We start from the raw sequence: 22,500 nt of genomic DNA, 5'->3' as shown, positions 1-22,500 counted from the left end.
ATGTTTATCCAGTGATTTGTACTATAAAGTATTTATTTTTTCATGTAGCCTTGTCAGTTTTGATGATTTTTAAATTCTGAATTTTCTCAATTTTCCATTCAAATGCTTGGATGAGAAGCCAGTGAGGCAGCAGCGAGCTGAGCCTCACTTGGATTGCGCAATCCCTCACTACCTCCACTGGCTGCCTGCAGTGACAGCATGCTGCTGTCTGTATGTCACCAATAACATGATTCAAACACATTTAATATATGAACTGATTGTCCATAGTTCGTGATTCGTCTTTCTTCTCCAAAACCAACTAAAGTTATATACCACACATTGCCAATTGTTTTGCACCTATCAATGTAGGCTTTTTCTTTTAAAATCTATTTAAATACTTTATTCCAGGTTGTTAACATTGATTAATAGGAGTTTTACTTGGTATGGCCAAGAGTTTTGCTTGTGCTCCCAACTTTCTATAGTGGTGCGTCTAGATTTTTGCTGGTGCTCCTAACTTTTTTGGGTTAGGAGCACAGTGCTCCGAGGTCAAAAAGTTAGTCTGGAGGCCTGGACAGCCAATGAGCACAGCATAAGTTTCTGACATACTATACCTGAAAATCAATTCTTAGGAAGAGGTGATAAAAAAAACTAGAAATAATCAACATTCAAATGTGATCAGTCATGACATTATGCAGCATAAATAGGTTTAAGTGTTTATATTCTAATAGCTATAGAGACGGACTATTCTAAGCAACAGCATCTGGATTAACATCGTGATTAAGTGATTATGTTCTACTTACTATACACTGTGTGTATTGCTGCAATGTCTACATAAAGTCAACATGCTTGTGTACTTAAAACCAATGGGTTTTAATTACATTTAATGCAACAGTAATTAACATAGAGTACATCCAGTTTGACTCCGAAACAGCAATTAGCCTCAATAGTTTTCAAAACCAACACTGTTTACATGAACTACAATTCACTTTAGCAAAGTTTCACTGGGATATGTATCAGTGTTCCCTACAGAAACACATTCGTTTTCTCCCTCTGAAGATAAAGATTTATGATGGCAGTGGTCACACACTAAATGCTCTGAAAGCATATTGATCAGGCATGTAGAAAGTACAACACTGTGTCAGTATGTGGTGTAGCTGGAGCAGTTGTCCCAATGGACAGGGCAGTCTTAGCGCTTGAAACAACAGCCTCAGGCACAGGACTGTCCTTAATGTTGTGCCAGTGTCTCACTTTCCCCAATCATACAGCTTGGCTGTTTCTCTGCCACAACTGCTGAGCTATTCTCAGAGAGAGCAGAGTGGCTCATACCTCTTTGTTCAACTAGAGGTACAGTAATGCTTTCTCAATCACACTGTGTTTTCTGTTCTTACTGGCCAACTGTCTCCCTCCCAGTCTTTTCTTTAACACCCAAATCCTCTCTGATTTGACTTGACACCCTCTTCAGCAGGGCAGACAGGTGAAATACTAGACAGCATAAGGTACTTAGGTGAATGTTTTTCTCCACTATGGGAGGTAGCAAACAGGAAAAAAGCAGAAGGAATTAGAGACACTAATAATAGCACCCACTGGGTTTCATCATCATTAATCTAGTGTAGATGCTTTTCCCAACTGCTTTTGAAGTAAAGATAAAACAAGTTCTGAAGAATTTAGACCATATTCTACTAGAACTCTCCTTTGAGTATAAAACAAATGGACTTGTTTGGAGCAGCTTGACTCCTGTCTCAGTATGTGACACCACATTTCAATCATTTGCAACAGCAAGCGGGAAAATTAATAACAGTTTATTTTGCTAAAGTAGGCATCTTTGTGTGTCATCTGCTTTAAAGAACAGGAGTACTTTCAACTCTGGATAACTTAGGAAGGCAATGTGAAAAAAAAGACCTACTAGTAGAACGATCATGCATACATTCATCTTCTTCCACATGAGTAGAACAAAATGAAACTATTGTCTAGAAGCTAAATTAATCAGCCTTAAAGACAGCAATCATGTAAAAGTATCTTTATTATCCTACTGTGCAACCATGAATTGTGTGGGGTTGTGCTTCAACAGACAGCCTTCACTCATGGAAGCTGTGTGCTCACTCATTAGCATTACCTTATTTCTGTGCTCATTTGATGCTATACCTGAAAGAACCTGTTCAGCTGAACCTCTGAGGCAGACAGGCTGCTTTACACCATCATTAGTTACTACGATGCTGACAAAAAATAACAAAAATAACCTTGGGATAAAACATTTTCTCAATGCAGAAAGTGATTCCATAGCACCATGTAGCAGATGTGAAACTGAACTGCGTGAAGAAAAAAAAAAAAACACAAGACATGCCAGAACAATTTCCTGTTTGTAAATGTGATGTGAAAGACAGCTTTGTTCCTGGACAACTAATTTCTCCATCTCTTGATATCTTTAAGGGATAGTTGAGTTTCTTTAAAGTGGGGTTATATGAGGTACTTATCTATAGTCAATGTATTTTCTGCACTGTAACAAATAATTCTGTAGGCATTTACATAAAATATATACAATGTAATTCTGTGGTCATTATTTAAGTAAACATTAAATTTTAAAAAAATCCATATATTGGTCCTGTCCCACAGGATATAGCAGGTACAGATTAACACACTGACCACTATGGGTAAAACTCAACTATTTATTATTGACTTGTAGAATTCATTTAAATTTAATGAATAGCTCCTATTTACACATTTTGAAATTTCTACTTTTCATATCAACTTAAATTCGTTCTTTAGTTGTTAATTCCTATTTGTACTCTCTTGAAACTACATATATCAAATGGATACCTTGAAAGAGCCTCATATCATTTTTATTTACTTGCTTGTAATCTGTTGCCTTGAAGTTATTAAGTAAATGTGAAGGTGCTTCTTTTCTTACAGTGTACAGTACGTCACAGTCAGCTTCGAGCACGGAGAAGTCTTACATGTTGAAACACCACAGTCAAACAATAATACAAATAACAATCAATCATTGGAATACTAACTGACCACATCTGCAGTAGTTCACTGCGTAGCTTCTATACTGGTCCTCCTGCCTGCTTCTCCAAACTGGAGGTGTGCCAGCTGTGATCTTCTGGAGGTGATACACTGAATATTGATAAGTACCTCATACGACCCCACTTCAAAGAAACCCAGCTATCCCTTTAAGACTGTCTTTCAGATTTTCACAGCTACACTGAGTTTTTTTTTTATTATTATATCCATGTCGGCTTAGAAGAACAGCAACAACATGTCAACAGCTTTCCCAACGATGACCTGTCCTCTTCACAAATAAATGTATAGAGCTAAAGACCGAAACATCAAATAGATAAAAACCTGATGAGGGCACAGAACATTGACCATGATGCCTGTACAGATCCCAACTCACTTTTTCCACTCACTGAAGCTCTTACTGTGGATTCGCTCCGTGTGCCCATGTGGCAGCTGCAGGGTCTCTGCCTGCTGACACTCAAGCTTGTCAAATGCCAGTGAAAGAGCCTGTCTATTGACAGAGGCTCCCCACTACACACAAACAACTGCAGTTTGTGAGTCTGTGTGTAATTGGGCTCCTCACATAGCATCAAAGTGCACGTACTGGGCAAAGATTCAACATCTTCTTCCTCTCAAAGCATGGGCAGGGACGCATCCAAAACTCAAGAGAGCTATTTCTGGGTTCACTTGAGTGCAGCACTTTACAAATTCATTGTCGTTAGGAAAACTCAGGTCAGACAGTAATTGTTGATTGCAGTGCATGCATATAACTCAATTTTCAATTTTACTAAATTGGATATTGTTGTGAAACATTTTTTGCATTTTTGGTGACTGTGTGAGATGTAAGCTCTAACAGGCCCAACGAGAAAATGAGCTCGGGTAAGATGAATGCAATGCTAGCAGAAGGCATACATCATCTTCAAGGGGAGGAGGAGCAAGCTTAACAAAATGGCAAATCACTTCAGCTTTTCTCATCCACATTACAGTCGACCATTTCATAATGGACTGAGAGGTAAGTCCAGGCCAACTGTTCCCAAGAGAAGTGCTCTCAAGACAGCTAGTCCAGTAATCTGTTATTAAGGCCTAATGATGCCCCATTTATAAGTGTAATTCACATTTCAGAAGGCACTGAAATCTATGCCACCATGTTCCCGTCATTTGAAGATCTTAAGTCACCTTTATGTTAAGTTATTTGAAGCAGGACTTTCAGCTTATATTCTGTTGCTGCACACATACTGTGGATGAGATCGTTTTATAAACGGTAACGATTCAAATATAAAAGAAATTGAATAAAAGATTGCAAAGAGTCCTGACACTTCTCTTTGAATGTGTTTCAGGGAACCAGTACCTGTGGCAGTTCTACTGTAGTTCACTCTCTTAATGTGTCAGTCAGATAGCAAAGACAGAGGCCTAAACCTATGAACAATGACATGTTTTTTGAAATTGAATTTCCCTTCTGGGATGAATAAAGTATTTTTCATTCATTCATTCATTTCATGTCTCTTTGTGTTCTATTGTGCTGCTCATTTGTTTATTCATGTGACATGTGCTGTATCTGTGGTTAAATTATAGGAGATATTAAAAACTATGGTATAGTGTAGTGACAATTTTGTTACAGACCAAGCCTTTCCCTTTAAGGAAAGGGGCTTTTGGGGGTAATCTTTGTATGATGTTGGTTGTGGAAAGTGAACAACTCAAGTGTGTTAGAAGTAAGATTACCAGCATGTAGCTGCGGAGTGTATTCTGACAGGGGTGATTAACTTACTGTATTCAGCCATAAAGTTACTAGTATCTATATACGCAGAGGCCTAAGTTTCAGTGTTATGTACTGTCTTTGCTGCTTGAAAAGAAATCATACAAAGGCCCAGGTATCGCAGTGGTGCAATGGTGTCTTTCAGTGTCTCCTCCTCACCACGGCAGAGTTGGTCTGGACAATGGCAATACTTTAAATTAACTTTAAGCTGTTTTAATTGTTTATGTTTTTTTATTTACACCATTTTAAAAAGGGAAATTAAAAAAAAAAATGACAAAAGAGTTTGAGTTAAACAACTGATGTTGGTTATGCAAATTGTCATAGCAAACAGCAGACTTCTGATTCAGCCTGTACAGCCTGCTATTCCAGTGAACCACCTCCTTAACAGCTCCAGCTCAACAGCATATGTTTCTTGTTAAGATACCGGATTCTTGTGCTCCCTACATTGCAGTTTAGCTCAGTGCATATTCTCAGTGCTTTCCACCACAACATTGATTCACTCCATAAAGCTCTGCATCTTAATAGACAATAGCTCCCTGAGGTGACCACACAAAAGGGAAACCTGGTTAAATATATTGACTTTACACACTGGACACTGTAATTGCTCTCAGGGGAGAAACGGAAACAAAGGTAGAATCCAAATACGTCCCTGCAAGGATTCCTAATCAATACATCAATCACTGCATTTAATTCATAGGGGCCTCTATAGGGATTACGTCAATATTGATCTCAATTATTATTTGTTTCATCTTCCGATAGGAGAGGCTCAGGGTCTCTAAACTATTACTGACCTTGCAATCTATCAATAAACTTCATCCATAAAATATTCGTTATTGGTTAGGCTTTTTGAAACAGTTGGATATTTAACAATGGCAAATTCCAATACACAGCTTGGAAGAAGATTGCATATTTTGATTTTGGGCAGAGACGAGCACCATTTCTGTTATGGTTGCACTGACAAGTAAGTGAGTCAAATTGCTGATATATATATATTTAATACATATATTTAGAAAAGTTCAACGCACCTGCAGGTAGTGGCATGTCCGCGAAGGTTTGTGATCCATGTGCATCATGGGTTTCTCTAAATTAAGCGATGACTTCCGATAAGCCTCCTTTGCCTGGCTGACTGTTAGTGTCGACCAGGAGCTCCTCTTCATGAATTTGCCCTCAGGTGCCATGGCCATGCTCTCACAGGCTGAACACTTGACATCATTGTTACTCTTAGAGGTCTTGAGTGACAGGTCTCCAAAGTGGTGGCTGTGCATGGAATCTGGGTAGCAGTGGCTGACATGTTCCCCATGGTGCCGTGACATGACACTGGGTGTGCGGTAGGTGCTGTCACTATCAAGGTTGTCGTCTGAGCTCCACCAGCCACCAGAGCGGTGCTTGCGTTCTTTGCTCTTGCTCCTCTTGCTACCGTGTTTGGTGGAGTGGTGACCATGATGATAATAACCCCCTCCTCCTCCACCTCCTACAATATCACCTTTTGTGCCATTCATCTTGGATGATCCCTCCAGGGAGTGGGACTTTGTGAAAAGCTTCTGAACAGAATGAACAAGGTGTCTGATACGGCCAGGACTCTCACTGCGTTGCTCAGTAGTGGTGGACGTGCGCTGGTACTGTAGCGTGTGGAAGCCATCGCGGTGTAGTGGCAGCTGTTTCTCAAACTGGTCCAGTAGGTTAGCAGGAAGGCGGTTGCTCTTGGTGCCGGCGTGGTGGGAGGATGCAGCTGCTGCAGCTGCAGCAGCAGCAACAGCTGGGGAGGTGGCAGAAGCTGTGATGGCAGCGCAGTCGTCCCGTGTGGCTGAGTCATAATACTGGGAGCTATAGTGCATTCTTGGGAAGGTGCTGCTGGAGATGTGGTCCGATGCAGCAGCTGGAGGCATCATGACAGGGGACATCATCATGCAGTCAGAGTGGATGGAGCTGCGGGGTGAGTAGCGGTGGTGGAAGTCCATGGGGCAGCTCTCTGTGGGGCTGAGCAGGTAGGACGAGTGGCGGGATTCTGAGCCATGGTGAGTGTGGAGGTCATGGACGTGGGGGTCATAGTCCAAGCCATGGGGTAAAGGAATCTGGTGTTGGGAACGGCTGCCCGATAAGCCCTTCATGTTCCTGGCTGGAGGGAGGCGTCTGCCTTCATTGAACTTTCGAGAGCGGGACCAAGATGAATACTTCTGGTCTGTTTCAGAGAAGGGAAAAAGAGAAATACATTAGATATGGTGAAAGGGAGAAAGAAATGCTGTGAACAACCTTGAAGAGTTACTCTTTCCAGTTCAAATCCCAGTAAGCTGAAATTGCTGTTGCGGGTCTCCTTATGAGTAGCAAAATGACAGATAATTCCTCTCAGGGGATACTCTTTGCATTCATCTGACATTCTTTAATACAATAAGTCTAACTTTCTCAGGTACACAGACATTTTATGTTCATGTACATGTATGTAAAGATTTCCTCTTCCCAGATTATGCTGTTTCAAACACAATATGACAAGAGACATGTAATATGAATGAACACTCTTGCAAAGGACTGACCATGGTGACGCTGTTAACAGTATTCATGAAAGTATAATGGTTTCGAACTAGGAATAAACACAGCGGTATGAAGTTAAACTATGTTGATAACCTCCCAAATGATGTCAGAAATAAGGGCTACCCTGTCCTCAATCACACTTTGTGTCAGCTCCCATCTCACCTGAAACAACAAGTGACAAACAAAGCAGCTTGGAGGTATTGTAACTCAGTGAAAGGGAATTTACTTCAGATGTATAATTTCTCATAGATTGCTGATTATCTCCTTCAAGCTGTCATCACTTCAGTAATATATTAGAATACTTTTTTGCACAAAACTTATTTTATTATTTTCCATCAGGGTCAATGTCTGTAGAAGAGTTTCATTGTTTTCTGGGCCAATAAAGAGAAAACTAGAAGAAAAAATACTGACAGAGAACAAAAATAAAAAATAAAAAACTGTAGATAATTGTTTGCTTTGCCCAAAGCATGAACAACAAATAGTAATAATCTGAGCATATTGGTTGATTATCATAGTGTAAATTATTTAAATAATAAAAACGTGAAAAAATGAAAATGATCAAAGAATAATGAAATAGATGATGATGGCACATCAGTACACTTTAGCTATTTCAAGTAATACTTGAGGACTGACATACTGCTCCAAAAAACCGCAACACTGATGATGGAGACTGGATGAATTTTGCTTAACATTCTTTTTCAGTCAAATATTGCCAATGCCAGACTTCAGAAATAAGATGCCATCAAAATGCTTTTACCTAATGACTTACATGATCAACTCAGGACTTTCCTGGCAGCAAAACAAAAAGAAAACTAAAGAATATCTGAGTCTTACTTGTAGCTCACAAACTCTGTGCCAAATTGCCTGTATTAGATCAGCCATGATTATTAGGTTACTCTTTAAAAGTAAAGGCCCAGTTTGCTTCATTTCATCTAATATAATACTTGTTTGTAGAAGAAGAAAAAAAGATCAGTGTCCTAAACCCATCTCATAGCAATCTTGTAAGTAGTAGAGCTGATTTTCTCAACAAATTGAACTTACTTCTCCAGAATCTATGGTAAAAGTATAATTTCTCAAGCCCTGCAGTGGAGAACCAGTTGTTATTAGCTGTATGCCTAATTATTTTGGAAGAGATGTGCAGATCTCTGGGCGGTGATCACAAAGAGTAACAAATTTTTCTTGACTTCAAAGAGACTTTTAGATGAGAAAATTTGGAAGCCTCTGTATGTGGGGTTAAAGAGTTCAGCATAATCTCCTAAATCCTTTTGCTCTGCCAGTCTCTGGAAGATGTTTCATGAATGTTGCTCAGGCCCCCATGAGTTTTTCTCTTTTATGTTCGTACTGTACAATTTTGAAATGAAATGTGCATATTAAGCTCAAAGTTTATTACAGCATGCCCAACATTAATGATACTCAACACATAGAAATTAGAGGAGAAAGTATGTTAAAATTCAAACAGTCATTAATGCACTTCCCTTCCATTCATTCCCCTCCCCACAATATTACTATTGCGCCATTTCTGACTGTGTTACCTGTAAAAAAAAAAATGGAGACCATAAACGGCAACTAGCAGCCACAACATTAAAACAGCTGAAGTGCAATGCAATGCTGCGTCACAAAACGTTGGCAAGCTAGTATTTCTGTGGATGCTACTTTGAGACCAAGATTCCCTGCCTTCCCTAATAGCAGCAGCCTTCCCCAGCAGGTCAAAGCCTGCTGCCACACTGCAAAAACTGGAGGAACACAATAAAGAGCCTGGCCTCCCAACTTCCCAGAATTCAGTCTGGTAGCATCCATGGTACGCACCGGAATACTGCAAATGCACAGTCTTCACAACCTACAGCTGATCTTAAAACTGAAAAAAGGATAAGACAAAAAATGAAATATTAAATCAAATGATATTAAATTTGTGCAAACATGTTTCGATTACGATTTGCCAAACTTGAATAACCACATACTCCAACAAGTGTATAGTTACTGACATGAATCCTAACACAATGGCACAGTTGCTAGTTTGTCTCCAATTGTCTCCCATTAACGATTATACATCATTTTTCATCCTGTTAATTACAGATTTTTCATTGACAAAGGCACACCAGATATCATGTTCCTTCTCTGTTACCGACACAAATAAACCTGGCTTTAGACTTTAGTTTTTCTATGGCCTTTTAAAATAGACACCTAAAACATACATTTTCAACAAAATGTGTCAAAATGAGCAGCATTAATAATAGTATCTGTCCCTATGCTCAGCTTCCTACATATCAATTACAGCCCACATCTTACCAGTATGTGATGTAAGCTGTAATGTAAACAAGGAGACAGTGTTGAAGTGCCTTGAGTGTATGCCATTCCCTTGTAATTAATTACTTTAAGTTCCCTGCAGCAGGAAACCCCGGCCTGGAACAGTGCACATCGTCTTACATAATGTTTGGGATCTCTGATCTCACACACCATTTCAAAGGAGCCAGAAATAAAATGCTCAGTTGTCATGGCAACCACTGCTGAAAACCGAGGAACTGTAATAGGATTTTCAAGGTTATTTGGGGTGGATCCCAGCTCCAAAACGGGGGGAAAGACACATATAGTATGTCATGTAGTATAGGCTCTTGAGTCTTGATTCAGTGACTTGATTTGCCATCCGGACTGATATGTTTGATGCACCATCACAAGTCATGTTGTAATATGTAGAGGTCAAATAAATGGGAATTTAACCGCCAGCTTCAGGACACATAATGAACCCAGACTCAACTGCATGTTTGATTATCACTCAAAATCCACCTTCTAATACCGCTTTCAGAATTTAAATATCTCTTAACCAAGGTTAACCAGACCCATGGCCTTTAAAGTGAATACAAGTTGTACAACAAATCACTACCGCTTAAAATGCACAATCAACGTCGACCGCATGTGACCAACAAATGTATTAAAACATTGCCTATTACCATTTTAATTAGATTTGTGTCCTTACCTTGCTTTAAATATTGGTTAACCTACAGTAAAAGGCAATAAAGCACCTATGATTCATTCTGAAGTGTAGTCAGTCATCGTATTTGACTGACAAGTTTTTTTTCTCTCTGTTTCAGCTGAGACACATTGTTTGTTCATCCTGAAACATTGTGTGTGTGTGACCATAGGATGCAGTATGTACATGTTGTAGACACTTTATTGCATTAAACACTCTACAGTAAATACAGAACTATCTTTCTCTGGTCCTCTCTTTATCTCATTTCCACCATCACAGCGCTCTGTTGTCTCCCTAGGACCCCACTCACTATCTCATAAATTCACCGCATTGAAGTAGATGACATCAGCTGGTTGCTGAGGCAACAAAATGTGTCAAATTAAAGCTAACAATAGAAATGAATGCACACGGAGTATGTGTGCGTGTGTGTGTGTGTGTGCAGACAATTCATGGTCTGTTATATACAGTATAATGTTATGGACTGACTACCTCATAACATGGAGTGGTTTGGTTGTCAGACATACAAATGTCTCGCTGTGACTTTAGAACACACACTATAGACGGCATTGATGAGAATAGCTAAACAAACATCAACATCCTCTCCTAACGTAGATTCACTTCAGCACCTGCTCCAAATAAAAATGAGGCATGTTCTTGCAGTAAACAAGGAGAATAATTTCAGTGTGGGCACTTTTTAAATCCCCACTATCACATTACGTGTTTAGTATTTCACACTATCTGGTTGTATCATGCTGTGTAGTATTTACAATTCATAATATAGTAAATGTTCCAACGTCACCAGCTTTAAACCCTGGTTCTCCAGTCAGAGGATAGTTGTATTATCACAATAACCTGTCTGTGACTGTAAAATATTTGGGTGGCACTACATGTTAAGGGCTTACTAGTGGCTTAAAATTGGCTATTTTGGCAACCAAGTCTTCTGTTTCATATGTATGCCACGGCCTGATCAACAGTCCAGCTGCGTATGTGTTCTTTCAATCACAAATAGTTCTATCATCTGTAATCTGAAACACCTCTAACTGTCAGTGAAGCATATCCTAGCCCAAGTAAAGAGCAGATACAGTAATGAGCTACATAATCAGAATCACAATCAGAATCAGAATCAGCTTTAATGGCCAAGTACGTACACAACATACAAGGAATTTGGTTTCGGCTGTTGGAATTTGCAGGAATAATAGAAATAGGAAAAGAAAAAAATAAAATAAAATAAAAATAAAGTAAAATAACAACAGAAAGAAAAGAATAAAATAAAATACTAACTTAATACTAACTTAATATTAATAAAAAACAAAACAAGGTAATAAGACAAATATATACAAGAATTTACACATCTGAGCACAAAAGGTGTACATTGTGCAAAACAGAAGTGCATATAAGAATTGTGGTTTGGAATGGCTCAGCTGTTCAGTAGAGTTATGGCAGTGGGATAAAAACTATTTTTGTGTCTGGTGGTTTTAGTCTGCAGGACTCTGCATCGCCTGCCTAGATGCTGTATCTGCGTTATATCTAGTTGGGTAGAACTTCATTGTCCTGGTTGGAACAGGTGGCTTGATCTGAAGTCTGATCTGGATGCCTGTCCTGCCACGTTGTCCAGCCACTATCACTGTTTATGCTATTTAATTACTCCTACCAATAGCTACAAATTAGTAACCTCTATGGCAACTCTTTAAACTCCATGCATCGATAATGTCCCTTGATCTTCCATACCAAAGACAAAAGAAATTTAAAGAAAAAAAATCAAAATGTAACATCATGCAATATAATAGCACTGAAATACAGTTTCACCCTCATGTGTAGCAAGTTTTATTTCTGTCGCCACAATTTACAGGGATTCAGTTGAGCTTTACTGTACAGATGCTACATGTACATGTGTTATTCTTTTGTTTACACCAGTCAGAATCAGACAAAGTCAGCAATAATGTATCACTACATGGCAACATGAAAATTGTGAAATCTGAAGCACACATTCAGAAGACACAAAACATCTGTTTGCTCCCATGGAGTAGGCTGTCTGCCTGATTTGCATTTTCTCTCTACAATCTCCCCAGGATTCTGATTACATGAACTCTCTTGAGATGGTTTGATTACCCCATAATCAGCTGTTTAGAGACTAATCTTTCAACCCAGATTAGTCTCTCCAGCTATCAACTAATTCACTTCAAGTGGAGTCAGTTTGACATAAATCATTCAGAAATCACTCATCATCCTGAGAGAGACAGACGGAAGAAAATAAACTATCAAGAAGGTGCTAAAATGTTTTCACTTCATCAATGAGTCATTAAGCAATGGTTGATCACGGCTCCAGCGTAATAATCGACTCGACTAATTCAACCTCCTTGGTTGCACAGATGCATGCAGGGTTATGGTTGCTACTATTTAAGTTTATTGCTTATTGTCAGTATAACATTTATTTAGTATTACTTGAATTAAGTCATGACTTTGTAACAATTTTGCTTTAGAACAACAACTTACAGAACATCCATAAATAGATTGCCTTTTCTCTGAGAACTATCTGGCAACATCCGCGAAACTTTATCCTCTGTAAGGTATTTCATCGCTAAAGTGAATGAGCAGATGAGCACAGAAATCATCTCTAGTTCAAAATCTCTACATTGGAGAGCAAAAATGTGAATCGTCTAATTTTGTGCTTTTTATACCCAGCTACTATAAACTGCACTGAACTCTTCTCTTTATATTGAATGCTGGTAAACTGAAATAGCCTGTAAGAGATTTTCCGGCAGAGCAGTAGGGCAGTGACACCTGACACACATCCATAGGGAGGATGTGAAGCTGGTACAGTCAAGCTATGGGAGTTCATATCTTATGACAACTTGTTTCAGTCTGACAACACAAACACACACTAACTGTCTGTCTTAGGAGGCTGGTGTCGTCCAATATTTGCATCAGACTGCTCACCACCCTCTACTAGTACATAGTGGCCAGTGTACTTGGTTTCTCTCTGTGCGGGGGAGGTGACATCAAGGCAGGGGATGCCGGCAGGCTCAACAAACTGGGTAAAAAAAAAGCAAGCTGTGTCATAGGGCTAAGTCTGGATAGCCTGCAGGCAGAGAAGAGGATGAGTTCTTCAGCTCTGTCTTGGACAATACCACCCACTCTACCTACGATGAGCTGATGCAACTTCGGAGCACCTTTAGCCTCCAGCTCATCCGCCTGAGGTGAACCATGGAGTATTTTGAGTGCTTGTTTGAACAGGTGTCATGTGACCACATAATTCTGGACAATTCAGTTTTAGTTCAATTTAGTTTTCATTTCTGTATGTCAGCTAGGATAAAAATCCCTTCTGTATAGCTGACATGGAGAATAAAAGTGCTGTGAATAGTCATGATATATTTTGAGTATTCTTCAGCTGGGTAGTTGATTCTAAAAACACAATCCCTCTTGGCTCTCTAAGAGCTTACATTGCAAGTCCATGAAACATTGATGAGAGCTTCCCTGTATCACAGCTTATGCAACAGCTATTGTGCTGCACGATCAACAGGCTATTTCCTCAATGTGCTTGTGTCAGCACCTGATGCAGCTGCTAATATGGTGTTCTCTTTCCTGATGAAGATGCCACACACTGAGGGTGGAGAGCTTAGGGTCAGTGTGGAAGAAAAGAAAAAAATAGTGAGGGGAAAGCCTCCCTTGCCCTGCTCTCTGAGAAAACGTTGTGCTGCTGGCTGCTAAGTTAAAGCTCTGCCGCTATGCTGCAGTCAGTGCCTGGCCAGCATTTTTCCCAAGATGGTTGCATAACTTGGAATAAATGAGGCCTTCCTCCTCCACACCAATGCACAGCAATCTAATGCCACAGGGAAGAACAGAGCAACAGGCAGCCAAACTGTAGAGTATGATTCACACCGTTGGAAAAAAAAAAACAAAAAAAAAACATCCTCAGTGATTTATTGATCACTGTGGAGCAAAGACATCTGCTCTCAATCAATTGGTATTAATTGCCTAGATTGTTCCCTAACCCCGAGCTTCAAGTCAACGACTGATCTCAGATGTTTGCTGACAAAATAAAACGCCATCCACTTGGAAACAAACCAAATCAGGTTAGTTACAAATCACTGTTGTGATTGACATTAAATCTGTCTGAAGGTTTACAGTCATACTGTGAGGTCAAAGCAAGCAGGGAGCTGATATGAACAACACAACCACTGGCTGAACTGCAAGTGCTAACAATGGTGGATTAATGAGAAAACACAGAGCTGCTAATAACCCGGCTTCAAAATAAATGTGTAAAAGGAGGGTTACGGTAACTAACTTCAGTACAATGAATTCAATTTTACCACAAGAGAGAAGTAAAACACAGATGCTGAGTAGTAAGAACATAGTTGGCTACCATCACAAGCACAGACTAACTAAGCTGGCCACACTCCATTAAAAGTCTTTGTATTTTTATAGCCGAGTTCTCCTTGTTACCATAAATAAACCACTTAACAGAATGTTCCTGTATACCTGAGGTGTCATTCCCGTGGCTAGAACAGCCAACCTAAAAGAAAAAAAAGAATTCAGCACCCCCTTGTCTTTGGAGAAATAATAATACCATTCAGTAATTCTGACCACTAATTGCTGCAGTGAATGGACTGCGGGAGAAAAAGTGACAGTGTTGAGGACTGAAATTATAAAGTCACTTGGTGGTGATATATAGTAAGTAAATATCCATCTATCCATTATCTATATACTGCTCAATCCTCACTAGGGTTGCAGGGGGGCTGGAGCCTATCCTAGCCAACTCAGGGTGAAGGCAGGGGACCCCCTGGACAGGTCACCATCACCTGTGTCGCCCTGAGAGACAGACAACCAAGCACACTCACATTCACACCTATGGACAATTTAGAATCAACAATTGACCTCAACATGTTTTTGGACCTTGTGGGAGGAAGCCAGAGAACCCGGAGAGAACCCACGCTGCACAGGGAGAACATACAAACTCCACACAGAAAGATCCCGGGTGTCCTCACTGGGACGTGAACTGGCGACCTTCTAGCTGTGAGGCAACAGTGCTAACCACCTCCCACCTTGCAGCCCGCAAGTAAATATATAATAGTAAATATTTTCTAAGCTAAAACAGAAAATTAGATTTTCTCTTGAATGAGCTATGACTTCTGGATATGAGAAGGAACTATACACACAAGTATTTTGCGCATGATCAGGCTTTTGGAACTTCCTGGTTTGGTGTTCCACATGCAAACATACATCCTGCTACTGAAACCTGCACAATCCAGTAGGAGGACAGAACCCACAATACTGTGGGGTGTGAACGCCTTCATTAGCCAGGTCAATTTGAACTTTGCTTTTAAGCTTTCTAGATCCTTGGCCTGGGGTCTTTCTGTGTGGAGTTTGCATGTTCTCCCCGTGCAGCGTGGGTTCTCTCCGGATTCTCCAGTTTCCTCCCAGACAGTCCAAAAACATGTTGAGGTTAATTGGTGATTCTAAATTGTTCATTGGTGTGACTGTAAGTGTGCTTGGTTGTCTGTCTCTAAGTGTAGGCCTGTGATAGACTGGTGACCTGTCCAGGGTGTCCCCTGCCTTCACCCTGAGTCGGCTGGGATAGGCTCCAGCCCCCCTACGCCCTCGTGAAGATTAAGCGGTGTATCGATAATGGATGGATAGACACAACTCCCTTCGTGATGTTTTGTAGCATGAGCCACAATCTCCAATTGTATGATTATTGTGTGTCCTCTTTCTCAGAGAAGATTGGTCCCAGCCTCCATGTTGCTGATAAAAACTTTTGTCTATAAACACTGAATAACACATAAGCTATTTTAAATAAAGTGTATCTCAGCCTGACCTGCCCAGTTCTTCTATTTGCTTCAAACAAACCAGAAACTTAATCAGTGTTTGTGTTAAGTGAGAAAGACAAGGTCAGTGCTAGACTTCAGCTGTTAAGATAATCAAATGTAAAAGTTGGCTTGACTTGAATTTTATTTATATTGTGAAACAGCAAGTCATAACAGTGAGTAGCAAAGTAAATATTTATTGGCATGAATTAAAGAAACCATCAAACTGTTATTAAAGGTGTTATCACTCTAGCAGCACTGCAGAGGCAGCAGAAAGAATGTAGTTCTTTAATGGTGTTGCATTTCTGCTCATACAAATAAGGACAGCAATGAACATTATGTAAGTGTAACGAATGTTAGACTGCAACTGAGACAAAATCATATTCAATTGGATGTAGCTTTGCAGCAGAGTCTGCATTTCACCTTTTGATATCCGCCTACTCCCTCCCACTATTGCTGCTCTAGCAGGCAGACACAGGTTGATGTTGTAGAGATGCCACACACCCTGGACACAGCCTCAGTGTCTTCTCTATGCCTCTCAACGGAAGAAAACCCCAAATAGGAGCTTATAGTCCATCACTGCTCACTGTGCTGCAGCCTGTGAAGCCTCCCACACTGCTTTGATGTAATACAGCAGATAAGGTCCTATATGGAACTGAAACATACCCTTCTGTCAGGGTTTATCTGTATACATGCAGAGAGGTAATTAGCTACATGCACAGATAAGTTGTAGTTCAGAGCATTTTGAGAAAATTAATAAATTGAGCCAAAAATACCTAACAAGGGCTTCATTATCTTAGATTAGATGCACTGACAATGCTGTAAATCTAACCAAGTACAACACAAGGCAGCCAAAGGAGCTGACCAGTGAAGGTATAATCCTGTCCACATTAAGTCTGCCCCTCTTCATCAAGTACGAATCCATCGTTTCAGACAGTAAACTAGAATATATCTCTGCTAATTGTACAATATGTGAAAAAAATAAAAATCCAGGTGTAGGAGGCGGAAGTTTGGCATCATGCCTCTCCTCATTCACGTCTTGCAGCAAGTGTTGATACATTTCCATGGAAACTACTCCTACAGTGTATGACCACTGCAGAAGTTTCGTTTTGTGCAGTCTGTGTGAGGTTGAATATTTGAGACATCTGGAACACTTTAACAAAAACTTTCGCTTCAACAAATTATTCAAGCATGTATTAGCATGTTGAGAACGCTGCTTTAATTCTACATCTGCCTGCTATGAATGGCAATACACAGCGTACTTACTGACACCGGGGTTTGTGTGAGTTCATACCATACATATTTAGTTTGTGTGTTTAATAAAGTTACACATTTAATTATGGGGGCTGCAAGGTGACTCGGTGGTTAGCACTGCTGCCAGCTAGAAGGTCACCGGTTCGTGTCCCGATGCGGACACCCGAGATTCTAAATAAAAGCGGTTAGCACTGTCGCCTCACAGCAAGAAGTTCCCGGTTTGTGTTCTGGTTTGGACGCCCGGGATCTTTCTGTGCGGAGTTTGCATATTCTCCCTGTGTAGCATGGGTTTTCTCCACATTGTCTGGCTTCCTCACACAGTCCAAAGACATGTTGAGGTTAATTGGTGATTTTAAATTGTCCATAGGTGTGAATGTGAGTGTGCTTGGTTGTCTGTCTCTAAGTGTAGCTCTGTGATAGACTGAGGACCTGTCCAGGGTGTCCCCTGACTTCACCCTGAGTCAGCTGGGATAGGCTCCAGGCAGGTGATGAGCAGTGCCTGGTTTTCTCCACACATACCGCTTAGAATTAAGGCCAAAAAGTTATATCCTGGTCTCATTAGACTTGAGAATCTTATTTCTCATAGTCTGGGAGTCCTTCATGTGTTTTTGGCAAACTCTGTGCGGGCTTTCATGTGTCTTGCACTGAGGAGAGACTTCCATTGGGCCACTCTGCTATAAAGCCCCGACTGGTAGAGGGCTACAGTGATGGTTGACTTTCTAGAAGTTTTCTCCCTTCTCCCCATCTCTTTGGGTTCTCCTTTACCTCTCTCACCAAGGCTCTTCTACCCAGACAGCGAGCTGTAGGAAGAGTTCTGGTCATCCCAAACGTCTTCCATTTTAGGATTATGGAGGCCACTGTGCTCTTAGGAACTCAAAGTGCTGCAGAAATGCTTTTGTAACCTTGACCAGATCTGTGCCTTGCCACAATTCTGTCTCTGAGCTCTTCAGGCAGCTCCTTTGACCTCATGATTCTCATTTGCTCTGACATGCACTGTAAGCTGTAAGGTCTTATATAGACCGGTGTGTGCCTTTCGTAATCAAGTCCAATCAGTAAAATTAAACACAACTGGACTCCATTGAAGGTGTAGTATCATCTTAAGGATGATCAGAAGAAGTGGACAGCACCAGAGTGAAATATACGGGTGTCACAGCAAAGGGTCTGAATACTTACGGCCATGTGATATTTCAGGTTTCTTTTTTAATAAATCTGCAAAAATGTCAAATGTCAAAAATTTCTGTCAATATGGGATGCTGTGTGTAAGTTAATGAGGGAAAAATTAACTTAAATGATTTTAGAAAATGTCTGCAATATAACAAAGAGTGAAAAATTGAAGGGGGTCTGAATACTTTCTGTACCTACTGTACGTAAGACAAGAATAGTCTGGTTTTGACACCTTAATTCTTTTTTTCTTTTTTTTTCCCTCACTGCATTCAAGGCACTTATTTTGAGTGGAATAATGTGAAGATACTTCTGACTGAATATATCTATTGTTTTACTGTCTACCCACCTACAATTCCAACACCGCAGCCTCCCTGATCCCAGCCTATAGGGCAGAGTGCATCGTTGTTTTTCTCAGAGGAAAACCACAATCAATAACAAACATCCATCACTTACTAGATTCAGCTAGTTTAAAATTCAACTGGTCGTAGCTATAACTTACAGTGTAAATATGCAACAGGAATCTATGCATTTTTTGTATGTTATATACATGAATGCACTGTCAGTGTCTAGATGTCTAAATATCCCAGCTATGTAGGAGACGGTTGTGGCGTTCAAGCTATATTGGAAAATGTGCCATCTGTTGCAGCTAGAGATACTGAATAGCTGAGATGTGGATATCAAGAGCAGTGAAGTCGCACTGTGGCAACAACAACACTAAACAGAAAGCAGCAAGAAAAGACAAACAGTAAAACTCAATGCGTGCCAGACAAGACACATTAAAGGCTGAAGTTGCATTACAGCATACATTTATTCTGTTTTATGTTTTTCTTTTCAGGATATCAAATTTATCCTCAGACATATTTTCATGTTGCTATTGCAGAAGAAAAATTGTTGGTAAATTTTAAGTTTTACAGTTTGGTATAGTTAGGACCCTGATTTCTCAATGAGTTCATACAGTAGAAAAACCCACAATGTACTGTAATATTCTTTATAAAAGTAACACAGTGCATTTTTAAATGTTTAAGAAGTGTTTTTTTAAGCTTGTAGAATGTGTTTCTATTTGTTCTGACTAGTCTTAATGAGGCTTCTCTGATAATGCAATATATGATGCCACTGACTGCCAATTATTAAAATAAAGATGCTGCAACATGTTAAAAAGCAAGATAGAAAAGTACATTATAATAAAGTTCACTTCAAATACACTGTATTATTTAATGATGCAAATGAAACAAGCTTTTTCCAAATAACAGTCCTGATTTCTGCACTACGTAGCTGCAACAGCTGCAATACTAAGGCACAAGGCAGGCCTTCATTCTTACTGTGTTTAACAGTGTTTAAGGTTTAAGTCTGAAAGTCTGCTTTGACCAGGTGCTGGTCCATAACAGCGATGGAACAATAATGTTATTACAGTATATCTCATACGTACACCTTGAAGAAAAAGCATCCGTGTAAGTGATTAACAGCATGTTGACAGGCATCAGCTTCATCTGCAGCAAGTACATCTGCACTAAAACACATTATCCCCTGTGTGTCGCTCGATGGACTTTATAGCCAAACGCAAGGACGAAAGTGAAACAATCCCTGTAACATTTTGTGACCTTTCACATTCATTCAATGGCAGCAGCAACACAAACAATGATTGACTGCTCTCGGCATAATTAAGTAAAGTCATTCAGTCTCTCCACACATGCTGTAAAAGGACACAAAGTGACACTAATTCTAATGTTATTAGCGTTATATATATAGCGATAAAAGTATTTTCTTATTGCAGTAATGTGCTAAAAAAAAAAAAAAAGTGCACTTTATTTTTTTACAATACCCAGATGTCCTAAACTTATTGCGTTATTTGATCCCACAACATCATATTATTACTTTGTAACTGATTTTTAATGATAAAATGGACTTTATATGCTTTATGAAACAACTAGCTAACTGTGAAGCATAAAACTACTTCACTAAAAATTTAGTTATCTTGTGTATCCATTCTTATTTATACATAAACAGTTTTGTGTATTAATCTAATACAGAAGGCTGTTTAAATGCCAGCTACATAAAGCATCTTCTTACTACTATCTCTCAGGTATTAGTGCTGTAAGAGTAATACAGATGTGTGCACTGGAATTTTCTGTTCTAATAGAAACATTAAACTTTCTATCAGGTTGGTAGGATCAAAGTGTCCCCCATGGTCTAAAATTTGTCTGTGTGATTATTGCCTTGAGGAAAACAAAGATCTAATTAAAGCTTTTGAACTGCTGACTTTTCAACATTACAATTAAGCAAAATGCTTAATAGAGTGATACAAAATAACCAAAGCAGAATGGTGCCAGCTCTGTTGGTCTTCTAACTTTTTCATTTTACATTTGTATTCATAGTACACTCATGTAGGTCTACAAATAATTATTAGTAGGATTCATCAGCATAATGTTTCCCAATCAGTTGATTATTCATGTGGTTTTCGGTGATTTGCTGTGTCTGACCAGTAGTGTGGTGCAAATCTGAGGGAGAAGAACGATCAGATTTTAAGAGAATTGCATAAATGATTAACAGAATTTTTAAAGAGTTGCTATTTTTTATTTTTTTTTGAGTGATTGGTTTCAGCTCTACACTCACATTTACACCTGCCTTATTTTGGTGAAAGAGATTCAATCATATCTAGATCATGTATATATCTAGGCAAAGTGAGCAGCTTTTAAATCTCATAACTAAATCAGCTTTTTTCAAAGCAGCACCATCATGTCAAAGAAAGACTACAACCTTTCTCCATATACATTTCTAACAGTTTTTCATTTTTCCATCCATGTCTGAATCATCTTCAGCTTGCAAATGTATTCAGCCATGTAACTCATTAGGTTTTTCGTGCTGTCGTTCTGAATTGACTGCAGGTGTTGTGCCACAGAAACCATACATTTTAATTATCTATTTGTTACAAGCTCTTTTGCAATGCTCGTAGGTTGTATTAAAAGTCAAGCACTTTGAGGACAAAGATGGATGATGCAAATTGAAAAATGTTTTTCTTCTTTCCTCGCTACCGTCACGGTTGTGTAGAGGGTTTCCACATGTGGGAATTCAGAGGTGCACCACTCTCTTAATTAGGCTGTTTTGTCATGTACTGCTCCATCTGTCTTGCGCCTTCTGCAGCAGAGAGGCAGAGAAAGGGAGAGACAGAGAGGGGATGAGGGGTGGAGTGGGGGATAACTCCTCCCAAATACCTGTACATCCTGCACCAGATTGTCAAGCAGCCAGTGTGAAGAGTTGAGCTTTAATGATGGCTGGCTAACCAAATGCAAAGCACATGAAATATGGAGGACAGGTCCTCCTCCTGATGGCTGTGCTGAAGACAGATTCAAATATCCTGTGTGTTGTTCAAACAGACGCACAGAGAAACTGCCATGAAGATTTCTTCAATTAGCGATGATTGTTAAAGTTAAGCAACAAAAAAGGAGAACAGTCAGTTCCTATCTTGTTTACAAAATTAGAATAATGTAAGATTAGCATCTACTGTTAGTTTATTACCATAAATCCCAACAATCCAGTGGATGGATTGCTTTGTACCTTCAAGCTTAAAGCGCTGTACAGACACTCACCACTGCAGCAAATAAAAAACTAAATTGCATATTGTGTGCACACACACTAGGAATCAGAGTTAATTTATTTAAAGTACTTTGCGCATATTAGTGTAAATTATTCAGAGTAAAGATCTACAGTCAGGTCATTAAGGTCGCAGCAGGGTGTTGTTGAGATGTCCAGGCCAGGTCGCACCATTTGTCTAACACTCTATAGATAGTAGGATAAAGGCTTGTTGCTGTGGCAACCACCTATCTCTTGACACAGGGATGAAGGGCTTCTTTGTGTAGCCAAACAGCAGGACATCAAAAGAATTTTGATGAAATTGAAACAGTTACCAAAGGGTTAACCTGTTAACATGACAAACTGAGTTCCTTTTGTTTGTTTTGGTTTTTATCACAATCTAACTGTTTTTGGGGGTTTTTTGTCAGTGGTCAAGAACAGCTCTTGTCAGCATTTCAGAAAGAGTGTCCTGGCACAACATGTGCAGCATT

The 22,500-nt window shown here is 39.6% G+C and overlaps 1 protein-coding gene across 1 annotated transcript in view; it reads right to left on the bottom strand.

Moving 5' to 3' along the window:
• LOC103359253 (disks large-associated protein 2-like) overlaps nucleotides 1–22,500 on the bottom strand; it is a 110,345-nt gene that overhangs the window by 39,041 nt on the left and 48,804 nt on the right. Inside the window, exon 3 of the mRNA XM_008284498.1 lies at nucleotides 5,755–6,908. Coding sequence (XP_008282720.1) covers nucleotides 5,755–6,908 — 1,154 coding nt within the window. The remainder of the gene's footprint in view (nucleotides 1–5,754; nucleotides 6,909–22,500) is intronic.

This window comes from Stegastes partitus, unplaced genomic scaffold (assembly GCF_000690725.1).
Source record: "Stegastes partitus isolate 25-593 unplaced genomic scaffold, Stegastes_partitus-1.0.2 Scaffold9, whole genome shotgun sequence".
Classification (NCBI taxonomy): Eukaryota; Metazoa; Chordata; class Actinopteri; family Pomacentridae; genus Stegastes; species Stegastes partitus.
Note: the sequence above shows the minus strand (reverse complement) of the source record. Positions and strands in the feature narration are given on the sequence as shown.